The following is a 27,751-nucleotide window of genomic DNA, read 5'->3' as shown; positions in this document are numbered from 1 at the left end:
TCTAACTCCACCCCAAGCTGCCAAGTAAGTGTCCAGGTATCGCAGGTGCAGTTGGGGCCACAGGCAGGGGCCTGCCCTTTCTGGACCACCTCAGATGTTCCATGCTGGTACGGTGAGGGGCAGGTGGGAGCAGCCAGGCCCCTCCTCGGGTAAGCCCTGGTGGGCGACCCGCCCATTCCGCAGCGGTGGGCGGCCAGGCCTGGGGGCCCCACTGCTGGCGCCCGACTCCGACGGCAGGCCCGAGTCGCTGGGCTGCACCTCCATCAAGACCCTCCTGCGCAGGAGCCAGCCGGGCCGCTCCGAATAGGTGCCGTGGTGGCTGCCCCACTGCAGAGGGCAGAGCCGGGCGCGGAAGGCGGCCTGGAAGCCGCGGCGGAAGTTCTCGTTGAAGTAGCCGTAGATGATGGGGTTGGCGCTGCTGTTGAAGAAGGCCAGCCAGTGCGCGAAGGGGAAGGCGTAGACCGACAGCAGGTGCAGCTGCGGCTCGCTGAGCTGCCCGTAGTCGATGAGCAGCAGCAGCGCCCAGAGCGGCAGCCAGGACAGCGTGAAGAACAGCGCCACCATGACCAGCATGTGCACCACCCGGGCCTTGCGCCGCGACGCGCGCCCGCCCTCGGCCGCCACCTCCGCGTTGTCCCGGGCCGGGCCCGACGCCTTGCAGAGCTTGCGGGCGATGCGGGCGTACATGACCACGATGAGCGCCAGCGGCGCCAGGTAGATGTGCGCGAAGAGCACCGCGGTGTAGACCTTGCGCATGCCCTTCTCCGGCCAGGCCTCCCAGCACGAGTAGAGCGGGTAGGAGCGGTTGCGGGCGTCCACCATGAAGTGGTGCTCCTCGCGCGTGACAGTCAGCGTGACGGCCGAGGGACACATGATGAGCAACGCCAGGGCCCAGATGACCACGATGGTCACCAGCGCCTTCCGCAGGGTCAGCTTCTCGCGGAAAGGATGCACGATGCAGCGGAACCTGTGGCGGGAGTGGGGGAGAGAGGCAGGGATCTGGGAGGGTCCCCGGGGCCCCCATGGCACCTAAGGCAGCTCAGACGATAGCCCAGAAGTTAATTAGGTGAGTTTGCAAGCAAATTGGCTTCTCACCTGGGAGGGAGGCTGCCTGGGGAACAAAGGCAGCGACAAGATTTACGGAGAGCGGGGAGAAGGGAACCGCAGCCTGGGAACAATGAATTAAACCTTCCCTGCGCTTCTGGGGTACACTGATTGGCTGGCAGCCCGCAGAGCTATCAGTCTGAGGTGCACATCCTGCCCTGGAGAAGGCTCACTGGGGGTATCAACAAATACAATTTTTAGCTGTTATGGATTTCCCAGAAAACCCTGGGAGGTCAGATGTGGAGCCTGTGTGGCAGACTGTCCCTCTGTCATCTCAGCCAGTGCCCCTTCATCACTGCCTTCACCACACGAGGGCAAGTCTGCACCATTTATTTCCTCATTAGACTCTTTCAGCAGCAATTGTTAATACACCCTTAATTTATAGATAAGGAAACTGAGAGGGATCAAGCAACTGGCTCAGGGTCACACAGCCAGCAAGTACTGGTGACCACCTTTGAACCCAATTTGTCTTGCTTCACTAGGCCACATCACCAGTAGCTGTAGGCCCTTGTTGTGAGTTAGAATTTCCTGAAGCATTTAAAAGGTATGCACTGAATCCCACACCCAAAACTCAATTTCTCTAGTCAAAGATCCCAATGTAATTAGTCTGGGAAGCTGGAAGGGGTTTTAGCTTGCTTTGTTTGTTTGTTTGTTTTTGCCTGGAGGCTCCTGGATGGTTCCAGTTTGCAGCCAGGGTTGAGATCTGCTGCTGGAGGTGGAAGAGGTGCCAATGTGTCCTCCGCAGTGTGTTCAGATAAATGCATGGAACTACCCAAAGGGCCAACTACTGAAAAATCTTTCTGGGCCTCAGTTTCTTTATCTGCTAAATGGGGTTCTACTCCGCCAGGCTGTTGTGAAGCTGAAGTGAGGTCACCACCCTTCTGGAGACATTCTGAATGCTTAATAGTGAGATAAAGGAGGGGCTCCAACTTCCCAGGAAGTCTTCCAAGGGCAGAAAACAGACTCTGAGGAATGTCCAGCTTGCCTCTTTCCTGGAGGGGAACCTGGTCCAGATAGGGGAAGAGACTTTCTCAGAAGGTCCCTGTTTCCTTGGGGACAGAGCCTGAGCTTGAATACAGGGTGGAGCTGATTTCCAGCCAAGTGCCCTTTCCACTTCACTCACCTGTATCCTGTCCTGCTGCCTATCCCTCTGTCCCGGCCTCAACACCTTTGTCCTCTCCCATGGCCTGACTCAGCCTGGGTGACCTTGACCCACTGGCTTTTCAGTATCATATCCCAAAACTCTCCAGAGAACAAAGGATTCTTAAAGTATATACTTAAGAGGTGGAGGAGAATCCTGGGATAAAAATCCAGGAAGGCTTCCTGGAGGAGGTGGCACTTGAAGAATATTGCAAACACCACTGGGAGACATTGCACATACTCATATCAATAAAGGCTGGTGGAGGGGAGGGACTTCCCACACTCACCCAACTAGTTAGTGGCTTTGTGGAAAGAGGAACCATCTCCATCACACCAGCTACCTACTTTTTTTTTGAACTGTGGATTGAACCTAGGGGTGTTTAACCACTGAGCCACACCCCCAGCCTCCCAAGCTGCTGGGATTACAGGCGTGTGCCACTGCACCCGGCCCAGCTGCCTACTTGACTGGGTTATAAAAAGTAGGTTGAGGCCGGGGTTGTGGCTCAGTGATAGAGCACTTGCCTAGCACGCATGAGGCACTGGGTTTAATTCCCAGCACCACATAAAAATAAACAAATAAAATAAAGGTTTTGTGGGAAGAGAAAAGTAGGCTTGGTGGTGGTGGGGGGGCGGGTAGAAATAGAAAAAAGATGAGATCACTCGAGTCTAGAAAGGGAGGCCTGAGTATTTATTAGCACTGAGGAGAGGACAAAGAGGAGTGTGACGGTGTACTGAAGAAGTAATGGTCACAGCTGACCTTTGGACCTTGAGCTGGGAACTGTGCCTAAGGTTTTCAGGCAGAAAAGCTTAGTTGTCTGAAAATGGTGGTTGCCATTGTACGGATGAGCCTACACTGTACGGATGAGGCTCAGATTAGCTGAGTGACCCACCCAACATCACACAGCGAGGCACTGATGAGCGTAAAAACTTCCTCCAGCTCATCTGCTTTCCCTGGGGAAAGCACCCTGAGGAGCTCTCAGAGCACCGAGATGCTGAGCAGGAAGACAAGCGCCCTGGAATAGGGAAGACTTAGGACTCAGAGCTGTTTCCAGCCTCCCTGACCCCAGGTTCCATTGCACGCCTCCGCCACATTCACAGAACCATGCTTATCAGAGAATCTGCTGGAATCTGTGGCTGAAAGACCGGAGGTGGTGGGGATGGGCTGGGGTTGGGGACTGCCAGGGACCGGCAAGCAGACACTGGGGTAGGCTGAGGGGGCGGGGAGAACCCCAACCACACCCCAGGCCCACAGAGCCCACCCTGAGCTGCTCCCTCCCACTGTGGCAGGCAGGACCCCCGGGCTCCTCACAGACCCAGGAACTCCTATCAAGCCTCCCCAGGGCTCTCTCCAAGCCTTCCAGAGGGGTGGAGGTGTCCTCAGAGCAGGTACCCCAGTCTAGAGGGCAACTGGGCCTCCAACTGTTCTCTTTAGAGCTCAGGATTCAGCCCCCCTCCAGCCGAGAGGCCCCGCCATCCAGCCAGCCCAGTGGTGCATGGAGACACCTCCTCAGGCCAGCCCCTCGGGCCAGGGTTGACTCTCACCTTTCCACAGCGATGGCCACCAGCGTGAAAACGGAAGCCGACACAGACATGCCCTGCACCAAGCCGCTCATCTTGCATGTGGCGTTGTCGAAGGGCCATCCTGCAAAGACAGAGGCCCCCCTGGCATGAAAGAAGCCCCCCCACCAGGAGTCCAGACTCTGGCGCTCTCAGCCAGGACCCTCTGAAGCTTGGGTCTTCCCTCCTTGTCCTGCCTGGGCTTGCACACTTCCAGGACGGAGGCACCAGGCAGCCCATGTCAACATGCACAGCTCTGACAGGTGGCCTTATGCTGGCCAGTGATTTCTCTCCACCAGCCCTGCCTGGCTTTCTGCTCCATGTTTCTGCCCCAGGTTCTAGGCCATTTCCGCCTTCATAACTACCCTATTATCATCCCCTGTTTACAGAAGCTGGGAACAGTGGCACATCCCTGTTATCCTGGAATCCCAGTGACTCTGGAGGCTGAGGCAGGAGGATTGCAAGTTCAAGGCCAACCTCAGCAACTTAGTGAGACCCTGTCTCAAAATAAAAAATAAAAAGGACTGTCAATGTAGCTTAGTGGTAAAGTGCCCCTGGGTTTGATCCTCAGTACCAAAACTGTGTGTGTGCATGTGTGTGTGTGTGTGTGTGCACTATGTAACTCTGTGTTCATATACATATATTTCCTAGCTCTGTCCCTTGAGAGGGCCTAGAAGCAGTGACAGCCCAGAAGCAATAAGCACTCCTGCCTCCCTTGTCTTGGTTTCTAAATACTATTTTCCAATTAATGGAAAAATGCTCCTCAGGCAAAGGGTTAATTCCAGGGCTGATGGTAGATAAATACCAGATGACCCTGGAACATTTTGTGGTGTCAGAAAGTAAGAAAATGCCGCAGTCTGGCTGCAGCAAACTAACCAGGGGGGTGACGAATAACTTGTGTACGTTGATACAGCAGGAGTGGGAGCCGTTTATTGCAGGACAGGAGCAGTATTTATACATTCCACACAGCTTATCTAATTAGCATAAACTAGATACATCAGTCAACCAATAAGGAATCTCCACACTTAATGGCTCACTTTTGTTACTTCTCAAACCACTCCCTCTGACATTTTGCCAGGCACCATCCAGACTTGTTTACGAACTCTAACATTCCCCTGGCAAAATTCCAGGTGTTACTTTGACTTGTTTACAGACTCCAACAAGAAAATACTCAAAAAAGCATGGCAGCAGGTTGGGAGGACACAGAAGTCAACTGCAAATGCTTCTAATAGCCCAAACTGGCACAATTTAAGTAACAAAATACATAATGGTAGTATTGGATTAAAACCCAGAATAGAATTCCAATTAGTAGATTTAGGAGTGTTCTAAGTGGAAAATCATTGCTAAAGAAACATAACAGCAATAATTGTTGCAGGCAGGCACCACCAATGATGCTAAAATCAGTGGATAAATGAATCATGAGAAATAGGACCTTTGCATAGTCTCAAAGTACACCCCTATGAAAGTAATTATTCTGGGAAAAATAATTGCTTTACAGTTGAAAAACCTGAGACACCACTTTAACCAAGTAATCAAAGAAAACACCACCTCTAATAAACATGTGGCTTCTCAGCATGTTTTCTGTGATATTCTTGCCAAAAATGCATAAACTGGATCCAATTATGAGAAAACATCAGGCCAACCCAAACTGCACAACATCCTGCAAAATAACAGATCAGGCCAGGTACAGAATAGGTGCATGCATGTAATCCACCAACTCAGGAGACTGAGTCAGGAAGATTGCAAGTTCAAGGACAGCCTCAGCAACTTAGTGAGGCTCTAAGCAACTTAGTGAGACCCTGTCTCAAGAAAAAAAAAAAATTGCCAGAGATGTAGCTCTGTGGTAGAGTGCTTCAATCCACAGGGCCACACACACACAAAAGGCTGATCAGTACTATTCCAATGGTCAAGTTTATGACAATGAAGGCCAAGGAAGGACCTTTAACAAGTTGGTCTGCAGTGTTTTTATGTTTCTCAAATGCACTGTGCAGTCCCAGCTTGGATCCTGGGCTAGAAAAGTGATGCTGATTATATTCCTGAGTAACCTAACACCCATAAGGGCCAAAATCCTGAAAATCGGTTTTATGAAAGATTAAAATCCGTGTTGAAATCCTGAAAGCCCAAAATTTCCAGCAAAGAAAGGGCTCTAGAAGAGGTAGAAAGTGGAATTCTGGAGAAGGGGTGAGAGCGTGGGCAGCTGTCTGCAGGATCCTTGTGTCATGTCAGGCACATGAGTACCCAGACACCTGGTCAAACATTATTTGGGGTATGTCTGTGAGTGTGTTTCCACAGAAGATGAGTGTGGATGGGGAGAATCCATCTCACAGGAAATGAATGAATGCAAATGTGTTCTCTGAGGAGAGCCATGGCCTCAAACAACAACAACAAAACCAAGCAGTGATTCATTGTGATACAGGACTTCAAAATATAGTAATGTAGTTAATGACCATGAAGGGACTACTTCCATCCCGTAACCCATAATTGCCCATAACCTATCTCTACAATACACTTTTTCATCTGTTGATTTTTATTTTATTATTATCATCATTATTAGCAGTAATGGGAACTAAACCCAGGGATGCTTTACCACTGTACATCTCCAGAACTTTTTATTTTTTTATTTTAAGACAGAGTCTTGCTAAGTTGCTCAGGCTGGCCTTCAACTTGAGATTCTCTTGCCTCAACCTCCTAAGTCTCTGGGATTACAAGCATGCACCACCACACCCAGCTATATTGAATTTTCTTTAAATTTCTCCCACTATTTAATATTGTCAGCAGTATTCTTTTTTGCGGGGGGGCAGGTACTGGGGATTGAACTCACGGGCACTCAACCACTGAGCCACATCCCAGTCCAATTTGGTATTTTATGTAGAGAAAGAGTCTCCCTGAGTTGCTTAGCACCTTGCTGTTGCTGAGACTGGCTTTGAACTCGCAATCCTCCTGCCTCAGGCCCCCCGCCCTACCAGCTGCTGGGATTACAGGCGTGCACCACCATACCCAGCTGTCAGCAGTATTCTTTAAAATTCACTGTGCTACGTATTTCTTCTTCTCTTCATTTGCAATACTAGAGGTACACATCATATAGAGAGGGGCCGGGGATGTAGCTCAGTTGATAGAGTATTTGCCTTGCATGCACAAGGCCCTGGATTCAATCCCCAGCACGCACACACGCACACACACACACAAAAAAAAAACCTTAGAGAGTTCTGCTTTGTCTTGTGCATTTTTTTTTGCAAAATTGACTCCAAAAAAGCACACCACCACTGTACTGGCTTTATGTCTAAGCATTACATGTGTACATAAAAACTTTGCAATATCCTCAATAGATGACAAGATGTCCTGTTTGTACACGTGCATTTGTGAAAGATAAATTTCTCAAGATTTCTTTGGGCAGTGGCATGTATTCTGGTGATGCATCATGATTGCAGTTATACAGCTGTGTGCACATAATTACCAATCTTAGTGGTATGTGTTTATATAATTTCTCTTTTTGACTGATTTCTTTATGAATATGATTCATGTGCTCAAAACTGTTATACCCTGTGACTGCCATTAGTGTACCTTAGTTTTTGTGTGCCTATTATTATTGCCTATTTATTGTGTAAAGTGCCTTTGATGTGGTCTGCAGTGTTTTTATGTGTTTCTCAAATAAATTTGCCTTTAAAATTGCAAACAAAATGTATATTAAAGAAATTTTTAAATTAATTTTTTCAAAATTCGATTTTCTAGATTTTGCTCTTGGGGGATTTCAGGCTTTAGAAATCTTTTGGGATTCCAACATTCCGGGTTATGGGTTCAGGACTGTGGCTCAAATCCCTAGAAAAGGACATTTGTGGGAAAACTAGTGAAATTCAAATAAAGTTTAAAGATCAGTTAATAGTATATAAATGCTTATTTCCTAGTTTGGATTATTATATTATGGTTATTTACGCATATTAAATATCCTAAATAAAAGGTAGATAAAGGGTACCTGGGACCTTTCTGTATTAGTTTTGCAAATTTTCTTTAAGTCTAAAGATATTTCAAAATAAAAGGAAAAGAGCCAGATGGCATACACCTATAATCCTAGCAGCTCTGAAGTTTGAGGCAGAAGGATTGCAAGTTCAAAGCCAGCCTCAGCAACTTAGCAAGGCCCAAAGCAACGCAGTGAGATCCTGTCTTTAAATGAAAAACAAAAAAGGGGGCTGGGGTTGTAGCTCAGTGGTAGAGCATTTGCCTTGCATGCATGAGGCACTGGGTTCAATCCTCAGCACCACATAAAAATAAAAATAAATAATTAAAATAAAGATATTGTGTTCAGCTACAGCATATATATATATATATATATATATATATATATATATATATATACAAAAAAACGGTTGGCTTAGTGGTTTCACATCCCTGGGTTCAATCCCTGGTACCAAAAAGTAAACAAATAAATAAATAAAAATAAAAGGAAAACAAAACAAAAGCCCACTAGGTTCAAAAGCTTATGTACTGTATGAGTCTATTTATATGACCTCCTTGCAAAAGCCAAAACGGAATTTTCTGTCCCTACAAAAACTGATTGCTGATTCCAGGGAATAGGGGGAGGGGCCAAATACAAAGGAACATGGGTGCTTCTTGGGCTGACAAAATTTTTCCATATATTGATTGTGATGGTAACTATGACTGTTTTCATCAAAACTTGTGGAACTCTTCCCCAAAGGGTAGATTTTGTCGTATGTTAAATTATATCTTTAAAAATAATTTAAATGTGAATACTTTGGGGGGGGGGGTACCAGGGATTGAACTAGGGGCACTCAACCCCTGAGCCACATCCCCAGCCCTATTTTTGTAATTTATTTAGCGACAGGGTCTCGCTGAGTTTCTTAGGGCCTCACTAAATTGCTGAGACTGACTTTGAACTCATGATCCTCCTGCCTCAGCCTCCCAAGCGGCTGAAATTATAGGAGTGCACCATGGAGCCCTGATAAGAATGTATAAAAATAAAGACAAATTAAAGATAATAGGATGACATTCCATGGATCAGAGAAGGGAGATGTAGTGGTACAGGAATAATGAAGGGAACAAATAAATAAACAAAATATAAATGAGGAACTTCACAACAAAGTGAAGTCACACAGTGCTATGAACTGTGGCACCCATGTCAGCCCTCTGCATGGAAAGGAAGGAAAGAGGGAAGAGAGGGAGGGAGGGAGGGAGGGGAAGGGAAGGAAAAACTGAAGTTTTACTTAATTGTAAAAGATTCTACTAGAATCAACCTAAATACCATCAAAAATAAATTTGTACTACATCCATGCCATGCAATTCGTAGCAGTTGTAAAAAAGAATGAGAAACTCTTTTATTTATTAGTATGAAATATTAACATGTAAATTGGTTTAATGGTTCTTATTTACAACAAACATGATCCAGTTTTAAGTAGGGGTGGGGAAAAAGGCATAAAACTGAACGGAAATGTAGCCTTTCTTTTTTTCTTTTCTTCAGTACTGGGGATTGAACCCATCTCTTCTTATTTTTTGAGACAGGGTGTCACAAAGTTGCCCAGGCTGTGTTGAATTTGGGATCCTCTTGCCTTGGCCTCCTGAGTAACTGGGATGATAGGTGTGCACCACCATGCCCGCCTTCATTTCTTTAATTTACTCGTATTTACTTAAAAAATACTTTTGTAAAGAAACCCAGAAACTGGACACTTCCTCCCCAGGAGAGGAGGCCTGGCTGGAGGACAGGGGTGGAAGGGAGATTTTTCGCTGGTCACCTTTGGTAGCTTCTGATTTAATGAATCATGTGAATGTTTGGCTTATTCTAGCAATTTTTTTTTTAATGTAGTTGTGTGAAAAGGACTGGAAGACACCAGCTTCACCAACTGGTAGCCTCACTATGTTGCTGTCCACCAGTGTGTGTGTTTATGGTGCGCGCACCTGTGCGCAAAAGCGCACGTGTATGTTTGTGGGGGCCGGATGCAGAGTTTATGGTCAGCATCCCTGAAGGAATCTGGGACTCAGCAGTGAATCAAGGTTCCACCAGGAAGAACCAGGACTCTGCCCTGGCTCCACTTCCTGGGGCTCAGAAGCCACAGAAACTCAAGCTACGGCTCCCTCTGTGCATCACTCCAAGCTGGGGGATCTGCAACTGGAGCTCCTGGGAGCGCTGGCTCAAGCAACTGTAGGCTCTGACCTGCAGGGGTCGCCACAGCTCTGGAAAGCAATTCCTCCCCATCTGGAGTCCCAAGGAACCGATTCTAAAACAAGACGAGCCAATCACAAGAGAGTACGTGCTGGTGGAGGCTTTCAGACATCTGCCTGACGCACAGGCAAGAATTTAGAAGCCAGAGTTCTGCTTATTGCCTTCTACAGATCCCTCCGTAGTGCCTAGCCAGTCCCTAGACACTCCCAGAAACAAGGAGTTCATTACCTACACGACAGGACCCTCTTTTGGGGAGAATCACTCAAATAAGCAGAATTTTAGGTCCTTGTTCAGAGGAAACCTGCTCTCTACCATTTCTAATCATTAGTTCTATTTCTGCCCGTGGGAGCTTCTTAGGGGTGTGAGGAGGTGGGCCGTGACACTTATTAGTTTTGTAACTACAAACCAATCTCTTAACCATTTGGGGAATGCTTCCCCCATCCATAAAATGAGGATAATCACAAAGCACGCTTGGTTGAATTGCTGTGGGGATTAATTAAGATAATGCATGAAGCATATGTAACATAATGCCTGGCACAAAGAAAAATGATTAATCCATTGTATCTATTATTTCTAGTCTAATCCCTCAGCCACAAAACCATCTTGAGAATTTGAGACAATGGCATCTTAGCCAAGAGGCCAGCCCAACAGAGATCTGTCTTCCATGCGTTTGTTTCAGGCTTTAGCTGAAGTTGGGTGGGGGGCGGGGCAGGGGACACTCCCGCGGCCCCTTGTCCACACTCACCCGTGATGAGGTTGTCCACAAGGGTGGTGGGCATGCAGAAGATGCCCACCAGCAGGTCGCTGACGGCCAGGTTGAGGATGAACATGTTGGTGACGGTGCGCATGTGCCTGTTCTTGAGCACAATGAAGCAGACCAGGGCGTTGCCCACCATGCAGAGGAGGAAGATGAGCACGTAGGCCACGATGAACATGGCGGCCACCGGTGAAGAGTGCTGGTAGTAGGAGGAGAAGGTGAGGTTGGCAGCTGGGGTGACCTCAGCTTCACTCCCATTCTGACTTTGGGGCCAGCTGCCATTGGGAGGTTGGGAGGGCTCCCCTAGGACCAAAGGAGCAGAGGAGTCAGGCTGAAGAGATGAACCTCACTTTATGGATGAGTACCCACCTGTGTGCCTCACCCTGGGCAGGCCCTGGTGCCCTGGTCACATGCTCAACACCAATGGCGACTGGACAGCACCAATGCCCAGCTTCCAACACACTGATCTCATACTGTCTTGCCCAAGACTTACTCCCCAATATTGGTTATCCTCCATCAAAACTCCTCCCCACCCCTCTGGAGGCTCCGTCCTTCTGGGCCTTGCTCTGTGCTTTAAGACTCAAGTTAAGGACTGCTTCACCCGGGTTCTCTTGCCCTCTGGCTCCTAGCTGGGTTCAGCCAGTGGCAAGTGCTGAAGGAGATGGAAGGGCAGGAGGAGAGATAGGTCCGAGTATTAGTCTTCTGGCTCCCTCCTGCCTGCCCCAATTCTGCCAGCAACTGTTTTTTATTTGTGTCGTTTTTCTCCTAAGAGGGACAACTCGATCCTGTTGGTTGACTCCTTGATGTCGTCTGAATGTTTCTTTTCAAAGTCCATGTGTTGGAATCTAAATCCCCCACATCATATATTCGGGGCGTTTGGAGGTGGGGCCTGTGGGAGGTAAATTGGGATTAGATGAGGTCACAGGTGGGGCCCCCATGATGGAATTCATGCTATAGGGGAAGAGAAAGAGAGAGCCGAGCTAGTAAACTTGCTCTATCATATGATTCCTCACCCTATAATGATGCAGCAAGAAGGCTTTACCAGATGCTGGTCCGATGCTCTTGGACTTCCCAGCCTCCAGAACCGTGAGCTAAAAACCTCTAATTTTTTATAAATTACTTCATCTTGGGCATTTTGTTATCGCAACAGAAAATGGACTTAGACGTCCCCTTCTGTGGCTTTAGCACTTGCCGGTGGCATTGTTCCCTCTCCTTGTACCAACAGGCGCGCAGGTGGGAACCGTACATATCCTGTGTTCCTGGTCCCACAGTGACATGCAGCCCAGGTGGTGGTCCTGCTCTGTGTTTCTGACTGCGGACCAGGCTTGAGCTGGTGTCTCCCCAGCCATGTTTTGAAGGGAGCGGCTCAGTGTCCAACCACAGATCTTCTGGGAAGTCATTAGCTGTGGTGACTCATGATGTTGTTTCACAGACTCTCCTCCTGCCTTCCTCTGGGACTGAATGTAGCCCATTCTAGGGGACGGAGAGTCTCTGAGGAGTCTTTTCCTGTCACACCCAGAGCTTAGCCACTGGCTGGCAGGCCCATTGGAGGTTTGGGACCTGGGAGCTAGAGATACCTGGGAGAGCAGGGACAATGAGCTGGCACCATCAGGGCTACAGGGACCAGAGGGGATCACAGGGGATCCTCTGGTGGGGTTGGAGGAGGAAAAGCCAGAAAGTTCCAGCTCATGGTGAGAGGGGATCACACTGCCCTGGGTAGGCCTTGTAGGATTTTCAGTTGCACCGAAACATCTTTATTATAGAAAATATTAAATAGGTACAAGAGAAACTATTACAATGAACTAACTCTGCAGTATAAACTTTAATGAGCCATTACAAGAGAGGATAGTGTAAAGAATTCTCATGTGTACATCATCTACTTTCAACAATGATCAAGGCCAACCTTGTTTTATCCATATTCCCACTTTTGGATGATTTTGAAGTATGTACCAGACATCATTCCTTTTTATCCACAAACATTTCCATTTCTGAAAAATAAGGCCCCTAAAAAATTCTTTGAAAGCCATGATCACACCATTATCAAACCTGACAAAATTAACAATCACATTATGATATTATCAAATACCTAGCATCCAACATTAAAAACTCCCTGATTGATTCATAATTTTTTTTAAATAGTTTGAGTGAGGATTCAAACAAGATTTCTGTTTCTATTACCTATTATTATGTGGCAAAGCACCCTCATATTTAGTGGCATGGCACCTTGGCTTGACATCAGGAGGGTTCTTCTGCAGGTCTCTCTCGGGATCCCTCATGTAAGCTGCAGCCATCGGATAGCTTAACTGGGGCTGGAGGGTCCAGGATGACCTCCCTCATGGGTTGGCAGTTAGTGCTGGCTATGGGCTGGGGAGTCTCAGCCCTCCAATGGCCTCTTCTCCTCCAAGAGGTTAGACAGGGCTCCTTCAGAGAAGGGTGCTCTCAGGAGTCCAAGAAAGCAAACAAAGAAGCTCTAGGCTGGAATTTTCATATCACTTGTGCCATATTCAATTGGCCAAAGCAAATTTCAAGGGCAGCCCAGATTCAAGCCAGTGGAGAAACTGTTTCTACGCTCTTGATAGGAAGAACAGCAACATTAGGTTGTAAAAGGGTTGAGACCTGACAGGGTGATTCATGAAGGTCCATTATTATAAAATCTGCCAACATCCTCACATTGTACTTGGTTGCTGTCCTCCTAAATCTCTTTTGATTGACAGATACCCCCCTTTTCCCTCCTGCTATTTATTGGTCATAAAGATTAGATCTGTAGAGTTTCTTACAGACTGGCTTTTGCTGATTGTTCCCTCATGATGACATTTTACATGCTGTGCTTTCTGCACCTGTATTTTCTGTAATCAGGAGTTAGATCTAGAGGCTTGAACGGATTGTGTCTGCTGGTCTCTCACTTGGTGATGCTAAGCTTCAGTGGGTTCAGATGATGTCAGCCTAATCCTCCATTGTCAAATTCCCCATAAGCTTTTTACTTAACATGTTCAGCAGTCACTAATGAGCATCATCTAGATCCCTGGTTGCATTTTAAATAGGACCTACACTCTTCACCACGACCTCCAACACACTGCGTGGTCTAATCCCTGTTGACATCTCAGGCGTGGCCATACTCCCCTTGCCCATTCGCTCTGCCACTCCAACCTCCTCTAGGTTCCAGCACACTCTTGCTTTTCCTAACCCCAGGACCTTTGTTCTTCCTCTCCTTTAGCTTTCAGCTTAAACACTGTCTTCCTGGAGAAGTCCCACCTGATCAGTCTACTCAAAGCAGGTGCCTCACTATTAACTCTTACAGTGTTCGGTTTATGTTCTTCAATATTTTTTGTCTTTGTTTTCAGGACGGTTGTCTTTTTGCCTGCACTTAAAAGTCAGCTTCCTGTCTTGGTGGCAGCGTTCCTGGTATTTTGTGAGTGCCCCACCACAGTCAAGAGTTCAATAAACAATCGACAATAATGGAATGAATAAATATTTATAGGAAGCAGAAAGGGAAGAGAGGGTAGGTCCTGACATCAGGCGACAGGGTCCTGCCTGCAGCAGGCAATGCTGCATTGGAAGGCCTTCTCCAGGCCCCTCCAGAAAGAACCCTAGGTGCTGGGAGCCATTAGCCAAGTAGGTATGACAATTTCCTTGCCAGCGTACCCCATGTTGCAGTGACATTGAATGTAGGTGACCTTGTTCAAGGACCAAGGCGGATTAGGGTGTTCCCGGTTTAGGTTCCAGGTTTAAGGTTTAAGATTATTCCTGCTGGGAATAGGGCGTATCCTGCTGCCTGAGTTCCCCTTGAGTTCTCATGGGATTCAGACAATATATTTTGGAGATAGAAGCCCAGTGGAGGTGGATTTGGGCAGAGAACGTGGATATCCCCAGAACGTGATTGTAGACGGCTGGTGTGAGTTCGGGAATAAAGAGTTGCTGTTTGAATCTACAAGCTGTGTGGTGGCTCATGATTGTGTGCCCAGCCAGACTGCGGCACCTAGGAGAGGCCTTTTGGGACCCTTCCGAGGCAGCTCACCCGGCTGAGCCTCAACCCTGAATCAGTCCCTATGACTAGGGAACGTCTGTGGGTGTGGATAAGCAGAGAACATTGCCAGAACCTCTCAGTCTAGACCCCAGCCTGTCCGGCCCCCCACCACCCTGCTTCCTTTGGCCCTCAAATGAGCTCATTTTCCAAAGTCTGTCCCTGGGAAGTGTCTGGGAGCAACCCTGGCCATCTCCAGTGCCTCCGCTGAGCTTGGACATCTGTCTCTAGACCTAGCCCAGCTCCCAGCACTGCACACTGATCCATTCTCAAGGAGGAAAATCTCCCTATTCCTGGCAAAGCCCTGCCTGCCTCCATCCCACTTGAGCTCCATGCCAGTAGCCAGAAGCTCATTAATATCCTGGACTTATCCTTCTGGAGATCTGACAGGTGCCCTTGTGGTTACATACTGTGAAATTTTCATCCCCTGAACCTAATTAAGCGGTTCCCCTACAGGTGGAGCTTCCTGGAGGTCTCAGGATGTTATGATGGTTGTCTCCAGGGCACTCTGATGACCTTAGAGAGCAAGCTCTAGGCCACTGAAGGCTGGTCTGGTGAGGTCAGGTCACAGAGGTTCTCAAAGCATGGCCCCCCCAACCAGCAGCATCAGTACCACGTGGGTCTTGTTAGAAACAGACGTCTTGGCTTCATCCTTGACCTAGGGAACCGAAAACCCAGAGTGCTGGAGCTCAGTTGTCTGTGTTTTAAATTTTAAAGCTTTGGCTGGAGGTGCGGCTCGGTGGTAGTGTGGTTGCCTAGCAGGCACAAGGCCCTGGGGTCCAGCACTATAAAAAAAAAAAAAGTATTTTTAAAAAAGCATCCTCCAGGTGATTCAGATCCCCTCACCAGCTTTGAGAACCACAGAAGGACTTGGAACAACTCCTGGCAGTGAATCCTACACACGTGGGGATATCCCAGTCCTCCTTTCTGTTTCCTCACCTCTGGGGGAACTCAGTGTCTCATCTTTAAAATAGAAATACAAACATTACCTGGCTATGACCTAGGGTAGGTCGGGCCACCTCTCTGAAATCCAGATTCCTCATGTTAAAACAAAAGTAGGTTAACCCTGACCAAAGGGGTAAGAGCACGACCCCCGGGCACTCACTACAGATCCGCCTAGCAGCAGCAGTCCTGAGAACGTTCCATTACACAATGGATGTGGGTGTAGTATTTTTATAAACCTAGTTTGCCCCCCCCCCCCCCGAAGCCTGAAGGATGCGTGTGAGAGAAAGCAACTCCCCATAAAGAAGCTTAGTCCAGAACAGGTTTCGGTGTGTCCCTGGGCGCTCAGCCCTATCGCTCAGAACGTCATCGTTGCTGCCACCTGCTGGTTTGTCTTGGTAACGCATCAGAGCTCAGCTACAGACCCAAGACAGGTTCACCCATTCCGGCCAGGCCACCTCCTGAGAGCCTGCAGCTAAACCCAGGCACTGGATCCATTGAAGAATGCCACACTAGGGCTGCCAAGGGCCCAAAGCACAAAATAGGACACATGGATAAGAATCACATGAAACAAAAAGTTCATTGGTAACGTAAGACGTGCCATTTAGAAAAGAACATCAGGGTAACCTTTTCATCAATCAGATTGGCAAAGATGAAAAGCGCTGAGGGAGGGCTGGCATGTGTCTCTGCACAGCAGGAGGAACACCAACCAGCTGAGCCTCCACTGCAGAGGCACATCCATCCAGCACCCTGGCAAGGGACCTGCTCCCAGACCGCGTCATTCCAAGTCTAGAGATTTATCCTAAGGACGTCTAGAGACACGGGGAAAATGTTGACGGTGGGTTGTAATGGTCACAGAATAGTGTATACATGCACTGTGAGTCTTTATTCCGTATAAAAGTGTGCATGTGTTCGTGTGAACTGTAGATGAATTTTTAAAAATTAACAGTGTTTGTTCGGAGGATGCTTCATCAAGTGATTTTTATTTTCCTTTTTCCTAGCTTGCATTTGAATTACCTCATCCAAAAGAAACTCATATATGGGATCAAACACTAAGTCAGTGGTTCTCAGCCTTGATTCCAATCATAATCACCTGGAATTTCACAATGCAGATTCCCTCCCCGCCCCACACCCACCGTGAATGAATCAGAATTTCTTGGAGTGGTATTTAGGCATTAGTATTTTTAAAAATTCTCCCCAGGTAATATCCATGTACAGTCAGATATGAAAACCACTGAATTGTATGGTCTCTCCCCACCCAAGGCCCAAGGTTTGGGGGGGTTAACATTTTAGAGGTCACCAAACTCTCGGAGATCAATGCCTTTTCATTCACGTCGCAGAGACTTTGCTAGGGCTTTCTCTTCATACACTGTGGAATGGTCCCTGTCTAGAGGACAGCGCTGGATCCTCTCCCAAAAAGAGTATTCAGCATCTGACACACTCTTTCAGGCAGCAGTGAGTACTGGAGACCTGGCTCACTGTCGCCATTGCTGTTCTTTCTAGCATTGTGACTTTTCCCTTGGGAAGCCAGTCCTCCTTGCATGCTGCTCTTGTCAATCAGGAGTTTGGACCTACGCTTGGCTAAAGGATGCCCAATTGGACTTCTTTTGCTTTGAACTTCTTTTTTTATTGGGGGGGATACCTGGGATTGAACCCAGAGGTGCTTAACCACTGACCCACCATCCCCTACCCTTTTAAAATTTTTTGGGGGGATGGGTACCAGGGATTGAACTTGGGGCATTCGACCACTGAGCCACATCCCCAGCCCTATTTTGTATTTTATTTAGAGACAGAGTCTCACTGAGCTATTTAGGTCCTAATCAAGTTGCCCAGGCCAGCCTTGAACTTGCGCTCCTTCTGCCTCAGCCTTCTGAGCCACTGGGATTACAGGTGTGCGCCACTGTGCCCAGCCCTCTTTTGCTTTGAATTTGAATCTGGGTCCTGGCAACCCATCTTTTCCTCTCATTGGACAGCCTACCTGATCCCTTCCAATAAATTCCCATTGTTGCTGAAACTACCCAGCCCCAATTTTTGTTGCTTGTAACCCCCCGTGTCTTGGCTAGTACAAAGTGATTAAATCAATCATCCTTGGCCCTCCTAGGGATTTGCACAGTTCAGGGTCAGAATCCCAAGGTTGGTGGAAGAGCCAGGCAGGGTGGTGCACATTGTAATCCTAGCAGCTTGGGAGCCTGAGGCAGGAGGATGACAAGATCAAAGCCAGCTTCAGCAACTTGGTGGGGCCCTAAGCAACTTAGCGAGAACTTGTCTCTAAATAAAATATAGAAAAGGGTTAGGGATGTGGCTCAGTGGTTAAGCGCCTCTGAGTTTAATCCTGGTACTTCTGTCCACCCCCCCCCATAAAAAAAAAATGACAGTGGAAGAAGGGTTAGGCAGAAATTGTGCCATAGGCCCCTAAGGCTTCTGCTCCCCAACTCTTAACAAGTCCTGTGGGCTTCTGTGGACACAGGGCTGCACAGAGAGGCAAGCACACTGACCTAGGAATCAGAAAGCGTGGCCAGAAGGGCCGCCTAATGATTGCCACTGACAAGGCCAGGAATTCAGTTTGAAGGAGAAGCTTGGGACTCTTGTCTTGAAGCTGCTTTTGTACAGTTTTGACAGAGAGACTTTGTGTGTGAGTGTGGTGTGTACACACATCCCTGGGATTGGTGATGGGGGCTCTAACCCCTCTTCGTACTCGTGTGTGAAGTGGGGAGATCCATTTCATCCCTGTGTCCTCCTTAGCTCTCAAATGTAGATGCCCTGCGCGTCTCACCTGCCCCCCCCCCCCCCCGCTGTGGGCTCAGAGAGACATCAAACTCTAAAGGGCCTCACAGAACAGGGGCTCTTTCTTGACGGCATTAACTATCTGCCAGGCAGCCGTGGGGGAACTGGGGGGCCTTGGTGCTGTGTCAGTTCATTTGGGTCAGTTCCCAATGTAGCAAGCTGGGCTTTGGGTCAGTTCCCAATGTAGCAAGCTGGGCTGGGCCTGTGTGGGGGCTGCTCGGGAGAGTGAAAGGCGCAGGGGGACGCACAAGGAAGGAGGCCTCTTGAGGCCACAGCCTCCTCCTGTCCTGCCGGAGCCCAGACACTCACACAGCAGCATGGATTTTGCAGACCTGGTCCCTTCTTGGTAAGTAGGAGCAAGTGGGACTTCCAAGAATCGTCTAGGTCAGCAAAGGCCAAAGAGTTGAGGGTCAAGTTGCTGGGGCAGCTGACAGGAGCCCCAAACAAGCCGTGTGTGTGTGTGTGTGTGTGTGTGTGGTGTGTGTGTGTGTGTGTGGTGTGTGGTGTGTGTGTGTGTGTGTGTGTGTGTGTGTGGTGTGCGTGTGTGGTGTGCGTGTGTGGTGTGTGTGTGTGGGTGTGTGTGTGGTGTGTGGTGTGTGTGTGGGTGTGTGTGGTGTGCGTGTGTGTGTTGTGTATCTGTGTGTGTGGTGTGTGTGTGTGTGTGTAGTGTGTGGTGTGAGAGTGTGGTGTGTGTGTGTGTGGTGTGCGTGTGTGTGGTGTGCGTGTGTGTGGTGCGTGTGTGTGGTGTGTGTGTGTGGTGTGTGTGGTGTGTGTAGTGTGTGGTGTGTGTGTAGTGTGTGGTATGTGTGTGTGGTGTGTGTGTGTGGTGTGTGTAGTGTGTGGTGTGTGTGTGTGTGTAGTGTGTGGTGTGTGTGTGTAGTGTGTGGTGTGTGTGTAGTGTGTGGTGTGTGTGTGTGTGGTGTGTGTGTGTAGTGCGTGGTGTGAGTGTGTGGTGTGTGTGGTGTGTGTGTAGTGTGTGGTGTGTGTGTGTGATGTGTGTGTAGTGTGTGTGTGTGTAGTGTGTGTGGTGTGTGTGTGTGGTGTGTACACACATCACACGTGTGCTTTCCCTTGTCTTCTCTGAAGCCTTTTTATTTTTCTTCACTTCCTCCAAGAGTTCTGTGATTTTCTCCATGTTACCCATGAAAACCTATATTCAGTAAAGGTTCTGGTTCAAGTCCTTTACCTCTCAGGGAAAACTGAATTGCCTTTATCACATATTAATTAAGTCTATACTCTCAGTCCATTGAAGGAATTCTGAACCTTAGAAAGTGGGGAGAGGGGTACAAGAGATTTAAGGGGCCACAGGCAGGGGTGCATGCCTGTAATCTCATTCACTGGAGAGGCTGAGAAAGGAGGATTGCAAGTTTGAGGCCACCCTCATCAACTCAGTGAGACCCTGTCTCAAAATTTTAAAAAATTAAAGGGCTGGGGATGTAGGTCAGTGGTAAAGTACCCACGGATTCAATGCCGAGGAGCCAATCAGCTAGATGTTGCTGGGGCCACACACTACACACACCACACTGCCAAATGCCCAGTACAAGGAGGAGGAAGAGGAGGAGAAGGAAGGGAGAAGGAGAAAAAGAAGGAGAAGAGGAAGAGGGAGAGGAAGAAGGCGGCAGCAGAGGAGGAGGAAAAGGAGAAGATGACATAAAGGAGGAGGGGAAGAGAAAGAAAAGGGGATGAAGGACACAGGATTACCCTCTTTCTTGCTCTTGGTAAAGCCAAGTACATCCCCAGAGCTCCCTCTCTGTGTTCTATGACTGTCTGCTAAATCTACCTGTAGAGCTACTCACATTTCACTTCTCCCCCCCACCACCATTTCTTCCCCTAGGGCCAACATCTGAACTCAGGGCCTTGTGTATGCCAGGCAAGAGCTCTGCCACTGAGCCAAATCCCTAACCCCAGACTTCATTTCTTACTTCAGCTGGGCATAGAGGGTTTTTCCCTCTCACTAAGTTATACATGCCTTAGGGACAGAAGCCATACTTCATTCAGCACAGAATTGACCCACAGACACATGGCCTAGAACACAGAGATTATCAATGAGTGTTGATAATTACCACAGGTTCTGAAGGCTATGAATTTTCCTCCAAGAACTGCTTTAGCTGTATCACACAGGCTCTGCTTCATTACTTCATTGTTTTCATTACTACTGAAATACATTTTATACAGCACCAAGCTATCTCTGACAAGACAGGAGAAATATTGTCATTTCACAGAAAATCAAAGCACAAAGACAAAACAAACATATAAACAACAACAACAAAAAACTTGTCAAAATGCAGGGTGTGCAGCAGTGGTGGAGTCCAAGGTTTTGCTTGACTCCAGATTTCAGGGTCCTCAAATAACTCTGCATTTGCCATATCCTACCATTTTTACATCCTCTCTGAGTGCCATTAGTCACCTCTAAAGCCTTCCAGTGCCCATTAGCAGCCACAAGGGAACCTTGATTTGGAGAGGACCTTGTCTCCCTGAGCATCCTGCTACAAAGGAAATACCATGAATGCTATATGTATCATTTAAAACTTTGCCTGCAGAAGAAGGAATACAGTGGCCACAGGGAGAACCAGAGCTACTCTGGGCTTATTTGAGGAGTAATCAAAGAGGACACCTAAGATCCATTCTTCCTCCAACAAGTACTTCCCAATAGGCATCACTGCCCAAAATCTCAGCATCCCTATCCTGAGTTACTTATGTTCTCTCTCTCTCCCCATCCTTACTAGGATCTTGTTTAGGAAAGACTTTGATAAATTTGTTCACATGGATGGGGAAATGACTCACAGGGCTGTGTATCTTTTGGCCATTTGCATTTCAAAAGGAGCGAAAACTTAAATCAGAAAATGCAAAGCTCTTGATGCAATTTCAGTTATTAATGAGAGAGCAGCAAAAAGCTTTTGAGGAGACTGAATTTCTGTCTCTTATGTTTGTATCTTAAGCAGAACTGGTCCAAATGAGCCATATTTTAAGTTCCAGTTATTGTGCCTCAGTTTCCTCACGTATAAAATCAGGGATGAGCAGCCGTTTACACGGGCCTGTCCTGGTTGTAAGTGCCTGGAGTCAGTTGAATGAGCCACACGATGATTCAATGATTGAGCTGAAATACTCAACATCTCCTCAACTCACTGCTAGAAGCAGGACATGGTCATCCCATAGCCCATGGCCCCAGTGAGAAACCAAACTACACACACCCGGCCTCTGCTTCCCCAGCTGCAGACGATGCGATTCCTCACACCCAGCCAGACAGGAAGGTGCAGGTCTTTAGGACAGAGCTGCAAGGATGGACTCTGTGGAGGCTGTGGTCCTGCAGTGTCCCCAGAATCTGGGTCATTTGAGCAGAAAGAGTCAGCAGAGCAAGGCAAGCTGTATGTGCTGGGCCTCTGTTTTATCATCTGCTAAAGAGGGACAGTGCTGTCTCCATGCCCACCTCCCAGACTCGATAGTCAGCTCCAGCGTGATCAAGTGCTTTGTGGAAAAGGGGAGGGCACAGTAACTCCAGTAGCAGCATTTCCAAGGGATGTGGAAAAGCAGATCTCACCTGGAACTCCAAGATGCTACTGTGTGCTGAGCTGGAGGGAGACCAGCTGGCTTGCTCCTCTCTCCAGGGGCCCCCTTCCCATGTGTGGTCTGCCTCCCTGCAGGTATGGCCTGGGGCCAGTGTGGGTATACATCTCTCAGACGCAGAGCTCCCAGGTTGGGTAGGCAGCTGTGGGGGCCACCAGGGGCTCCTAGGAAGCCACTACATTGGGGTTAGGATGGGATGGGACTGGGGAGCGGATCTGATTTGCTGTCCTGCTGCCTTACCCCATTGCATACACCACAGTCAGGGGCCAGCAGAGAAGGTGGAGGTGGGTGGCAGACTCACTGGCCCCAGCTACTCTTCGGGGACCTCAGCAAACTGCAGTTGTCTGTCTCCAAGCATTGGGAGAAGGCTTCTGGGCCCTCAGGCATCCGTCTAGGCCACACTTCTGGTACAGCCACCCCAGAGTTTCCCCTCTCCCCAGTCAGTAATCAGACCTCTTTCACACTGGATAATGAGAGTTGGTGAGGAGACAGCTTCTAGGCCAGCTCTGAGTGATGGAAATATCTTCCTGGGGTTGACGTGATTTGTCTTACTGTACCCCCAGTTCTTGTTCTGCTCCCTGGAGCTACACAGAACAAGGGGGAGCCCCTGTCCCCAGCACCATTTCCTGAAGCTTACCTTCCCACCCTCACATTCCAGGATCTCCAGCTCCAGAAAGAAGGGCCCCAGACCCTTGTCATCATCCACCTTTTTATTTATTTATTGGTACCAGGGATTGAGCCCAGGGGCACTTAACCACTGAGCCACACCACACCCCGGTCCTTTTATATTTCATTTAGAGACAGGGTCTCACTGAGTTGCTTAGGGCTTTGCTAAGTTGCTGAGGCTGGCTTTGAAGTCGCAATCCTCCTGCCTCAGCCTCCCAAGGCCATCATCAACTCATTTTGATCCCCTCCCTCAGAAATTTTTCTCAAGGGCACAAGCCAGAGATCCCTCATGGTAACTGCATGCCATTGGCTTTATGGATCTACACTCAGGACTCCACATTTTCATGTATGTTTTGTACATTTATAGTTCATTTCCTTGCTTTCAACCCAGCATTCCAATATATCGTGACTAACTTACATCTTGAATCTGTTGCACTGGGGGAGTTGCGTCTCCTAGCTGCAGATTTGATAAAACATACCTCTTATTTTCCCTCTAAGGGACCCAGGGACTGCTACCAAGCCTTTAATGAAACCCCCATTGTCAGTCCTCCAGCGTCCTTGTCTATCAGTTGACAGGGTTTTCTTGACAGATCTTTGCAGCATCCTGTTAAACTGCTGTAATTCATCTTTTTACCTCTTGGAAACACAGTCTGAAAGAGGAGACTTGGCAGGTTTTGCCTAATTTGTTCTTAGTGATCTCTGATATAGGCTACTATTGAGCACTATATTATCATCTTTCTGTTTGAAAAGAAGTTGTTTTCTTTTTCTTTGGTGCCGGGCATAGAACCCAGGTCTCATGCATGCTAGACAAGTGCTCTCTCTACCACTGAGTTACAGCCCCAGCTCCGAAAATGTTGGGTTTTGTTTCCTTTTTATTTAAAATGATGAGCTTGTTATAAAACAGTGCTGAGCACAATAAAAGAGAGAGGAAACACCCCTGAGACCTCGAACCCAGAGGTAACCTTGGTGGCTGCTGCATTTGTGATACTTGGTGCCACCTCTTCTTGGCCCAAAGATTTCAGCTGGGGTGGACACTTCCTTGCTCTGCCAATATCCCATCAAGCCTGCACCCTGGGGGCTCTCTGCTTTACTTTTTCTAAAGCCACAAACAGGAATGACACAGAACTGTAGGAGCAGGGCGACCCTCAACCAACAGGGAGGGACTAATGGCAGGTGACATCTCATTTCACGTGGGGCAAATTACCAGTGCATTCTGTACTTCGCTCAGGGAGTCCCTAGCAAGATGGAGGCCCCAACTGCCACGGCTAAAATTAGTTCATGACTGCACCCATTTCTTTCTTTCCTCCCTTTATTTATTTTTTCTGTACTTGGGATTGAACCCAGGGGCTTCCATGCACTAGGTAAGTGCTCATCCCCAGCCCTCATACACCTATCCCCTGCTGTTTTCCTTTCCTTTCTCACTCTTTTCATTCCTTCACTTCTGCTTCCCCACATCAGCTCCCAAAGGAACCCCCTATAGCCACATTCTCTTCTTAGGATATTTTTAAAATAACTTTATTTTACCTATTTTTTAAAAATGTGGTGCTGAGGATCAAATCCAGTGCTTCATACATGCTAGGCAAGTGCCCTACCACTGAGCCCCCAGCCCCAGCCCAAGGGTCTGTTGTTAGAAGCAGGAGAATCCAAATGCAGATGTTAGTAACTATCTCTTTGCATGTAAATTCATATTCAGTATAAATTATTCTCTCCAATATAAATTATTCTCTCCAGTAATAAGCCTGTGTAATTTCACATAAAAGGGATCATACATGTGTTCTAAAACCTACTTTTTTAGGACTCTTATTATTTGTACGTCATACAAACTCACATGACATAATCTGTTCCCAGTGGGCAGTGAACATATTTCCATGTCAATAAATAAAATCCGAAGCACATTTAATGTAAGCCATCGTGGATGTGCCTCCTCTTTTATTTAATTTATTTAATTTACAGGCATCTAAATGGCTTCCAATTTTGCACTGTGGTGAACATGCTCAGGCATACGTATTTGCAAGCATACAGGGCGGCTCCCTTTGAAAAAAATTCTGAGATGTTCGATTGCTTTATTGTCTCCTAACACTTAGTTCACTCTGTGTCCAATCATTTCCTCTGGAAATTTAATAGAGGTCAATATTAATCTTAGCGCTTTATAGGTTTTTAAAAATACATTATCTTTCCCTCTTTTTTGAAAATCAGGCACTTGCCCGTCTTCTGTTTTCAGGCACTTTTTTCATTCTCTGTAATTTCCTCTAAGGCAATGATTACATCTGCAAACACCTCTGGCTCTCTGGGATGTCATGTTTCTGGGTTTTAAGGGGTGAACTTATTGTAAGTGGCTCAGGGCCCTCTTCCCATCATTCACCGATCTTAGGTTTCAATTTTCTCCTTATGCTCTTCATTTCCCAATGTGAAGGAAAATGGCCTGAGCACTACTCTGCCTGCCCTTTAGCCCCAAGCCCTGAGCAGAGCAGATTCCTTCTTGTCCTTGCTTAGACTGGCAAAGCTCTTTGCTCTGTCCTTTCCAATTTCCCCCGGTTTCTGTTCACTGGGGCTTCACTGCTTTGCTGACATTATTCTTTACAGACCCTGCCGGTCTTCCAAATCCATCCCTGTATCTATGGTGCGTGCTTTTCAAACCCTAGCTCAATGGAAAGCTACAAGTGCAGCCTTACAGCCTCTTCCATAAAGCCCTCTTCTCACTCTTGACAGCAGCATTTCCAATTACTTATTGGAATGTCAGAATTTTCTTCCTCTTGCAGAGCCTTCTCTTACTGGCATGAATTTGTACAACACATCTTGTCTTATTTTATCCTCACCGCCAACCTGGGAAGCCAGCTGAATGTAAGTTCCTCCATGCAACAGATGGCTCACCGGTGGCACAGAAAGGTTTAGGCACCATCTCAGAGACACCCTGCAAGCTAGTAGACAGTGCTCTGTCCTCCAGTTTCTCAGCCTAAATGCAGTTCCCGTCATCCACATGGGCTGAGAGAGGGGTCTAGACCCCACCTGATAAGTTGGAGCCAGCTGCCTGTGCCTTGGGCCACTATCTCCTAAAGTCTGGAGGTTAGGTCCTTACCTTCCCTTCCCCCAGGGAGAGAAATTCTCTCTGCATGGAGGCAATCTCTTCTAGAAAGCCATCTCTCCTGCTACCCCCACCCTGCAACAGGCAAAGTTGGTGACAATTCCCTAAAGCCAATAGCCAAGCTGTTCCTCACTTGGTCTCAAATGAACCTTTGCTCAGGTATGGAACATTGTGCCCAAGCACACACACGCGTACACACACACACACCATAAACACAGAGACACCCCCAGATATCTCTTTCTCACACACGCATACACATCATGGACACAGAGGCACCCCCAGATCTTTCTCTCTCCCTCTCTATCAATGTCACACAGTGTCACAGTGTCTGGTTCTGAACAGCCACGGGTGATGAGCTCCCTCATTCCCTTGCCCCCTACTCTTGAGTCAATACACCTCCCCACCCTCGCCTCCAGCCCCGGGGTCACTTACCCTCCATGCTTCCCACTCTTGCCTGTTCCGGGACAGTCTCTGATGGAGCCAGGCAGGGGCAGAGGGTCTCTGCAGGGGCTCGGTTGTCCAGCCCTGCGCGCAGCCTCTGCGCTCCGCGGGTCTGGTCTGGTCCGAGGCGGGTGGAGGCGCGCAGGGGGCGCTCGCAGGCCCAGGCCGGTGCCCGCGTCTCGCTCCCCTGGGGTCGGAGCTGACGCTCCCGCGCAGCGCTGCGCTGCTGTCCGCTGGACTCTGCCGCCTGCGGCCCCAAGCCTCCCGGGCCAGACGCAAGTGGGGCCAGAGTGGGGGGGGGGGGCGTGCGGGAGGGGTTCGCGCGGCGCCGTCGCCATGGCACCCGGCACACCTGTGCCGGCCGAGTGAGGGCGCCCCGGTCCCGCTTCCCCCAGGGAACTCTCACCGCAAGGACCAAGCACAACTCCAAAGTACGGGACACACTGCCTACTGCAGCCCTGGCAACCATGCCCAATAACTCCCTCTCAGTCCCGCGCATCCCAGCCTCGCTCCACTCTTCTTCGTCCGTGCCCCTTTCAGCCTGGCCCAGCCATCTACTCTGGTGTCCAGGATCCTGGGTCCTCCTGAGAAGGTGATGCACCAGAGGTAACTGTGGATACAAGGAGGACCTCAGAGGGGAGATGGCTGGAGCTCCATCTGCTCTGATCACTCCCAGGACAATAGGGATATCTAGATATGACCCATGGCTTTGGAATTAATCAGCCCAATTAAACAATTAAACACTTGCCAGATGTTTACCCCTGGGCAAGTGTCTCACCTGTACCTGAGTCTCGGTTTCTGCATTTTAAAGATGGTTTTGAGGAGAGTAAATGTGACATTGTAAAAATTTCTGCCCAGCGCTCAGTAGATGGTCAGCAAATGTCTCTATAATTGTCCATCATCACCCTCCCTCCATCTCAAGTCCTTGTCAGGCACCCATCAGATGCCACCAATAGATTTTTCTCATGTGAATGAAGATCCCAGGTTCTAGGCAGATGAAATAAAGTGAATGGTCCACTCCTTTCTCTAATTAGGGGTCAGGAGTCTGTTCCCTTTCGAAACTTCTTTCATCTCTAGAGACCTGTGGTTCCCAAACCTGGCTCATACATTAGAATCACATAAGGCCAGTTTAAAAAAACAAAATTACCAGTGCGGGGGCTGTGGCTATGGCTCAGTGGTAGAGCGCTTGCCTAGCCGTGTGAGGCCCTGGGTTTGATCCTCAGCACCACATATAAATAAAGTTATTGTGTGCAACTACAACTAAAAAAATAAATAAACATCTTTAAAAAAAAAATTACCAGTGCTGAGACTCTTGTGTAGACAAATCGAATCTCACTTGACAATGGGTTCAGACCAATCAAATTGTATCCCTGTGAATAGGGCTTGTGTGTTTGTGAGCTTTCAAATTTCCCCAGATGATTCTAATGTGTGGGCAAGGGAGAGAATCACTAGCAGGACATTTCTTGGCTTCTTCCTTTCCACGAGGGCCCTGCCCTCATAGAGCTCATGGTCAAGTGTGGGAGA

At 48.2% G+C, this 27,751-nt stretch overlaps 1 protein-coding gene across 1 annotated transcript; it reads right to left on the bottom strand.

Moving 5' to 3' along the window:
* Window positions 1-90: 90 nt before the first annotated feature.
* On the bottom strand, window positions 91-26,696 carry Npffr1 (neuropeptide FF receptor 1). Its single transcript, XM_071611714.1, has 5 exons — window positions 26,219-26,696; window positions 16,991-17,011; window positions 10,716-11,030; window positions 3,787-3,886; window positions 91-967 (listed from the first exon to the last, which is right to left on the bottom strand). Exons 1-5 carry the CDS (start codon window positions 26,694-26,696, stop codon window positions 91-93), a joined length of 1,791 nt encoding a protein of 596 aa, XP_071467815.1.
* Window positions 26,697-27,751: the final 1,055 nt, after the last annotated feature.

This window comes from Marmota flaviventris, chromosome 4 (genome assembly GCF_047511675.1).
Source record: "Marmota flaviventris isolate mMarFla1 chromosome 4, mMarFla1.hap1, whole genome shotgun sequence".
Taxonomy (NCBI): Eukaryota; Metazoa; Chordata; class Mammalia; order Rodentia; family Sciuridae; genus Marmota; species Marmota flaviventris.
The sequence above is the reverse complement of the archived record's forward strand: the minus strand, read 5'-3'. Positions and strand labels throughout refer to the sequence as shown.

Excerpts from the sequence above, each read along its gene's own strand:
- Npffr1 (XM_071611714.1), bottom strand. The coding sequence starts at position 26,696 with ATGGTTGCCAGGGCTGCAGTAGGCAGTGTGTCCCGTACTTTGGAGTTG. Across the intron at positions 17,012-26,218 it reads AAGAGTGGGAAGCATGGAGG|GCATTGATCTCCGAGAGTTT; the intron begins GTAAGTGACCCC and ends GTGAATGAAAAG. Across the intron at positions 968-3,786 it reads GTGGCCATCGCTGTGGAAAG|GTTCCGCTGCATCGTGCATC; the intron begins GTGAGAGTCAAC and ends CTCCCGCCACAG.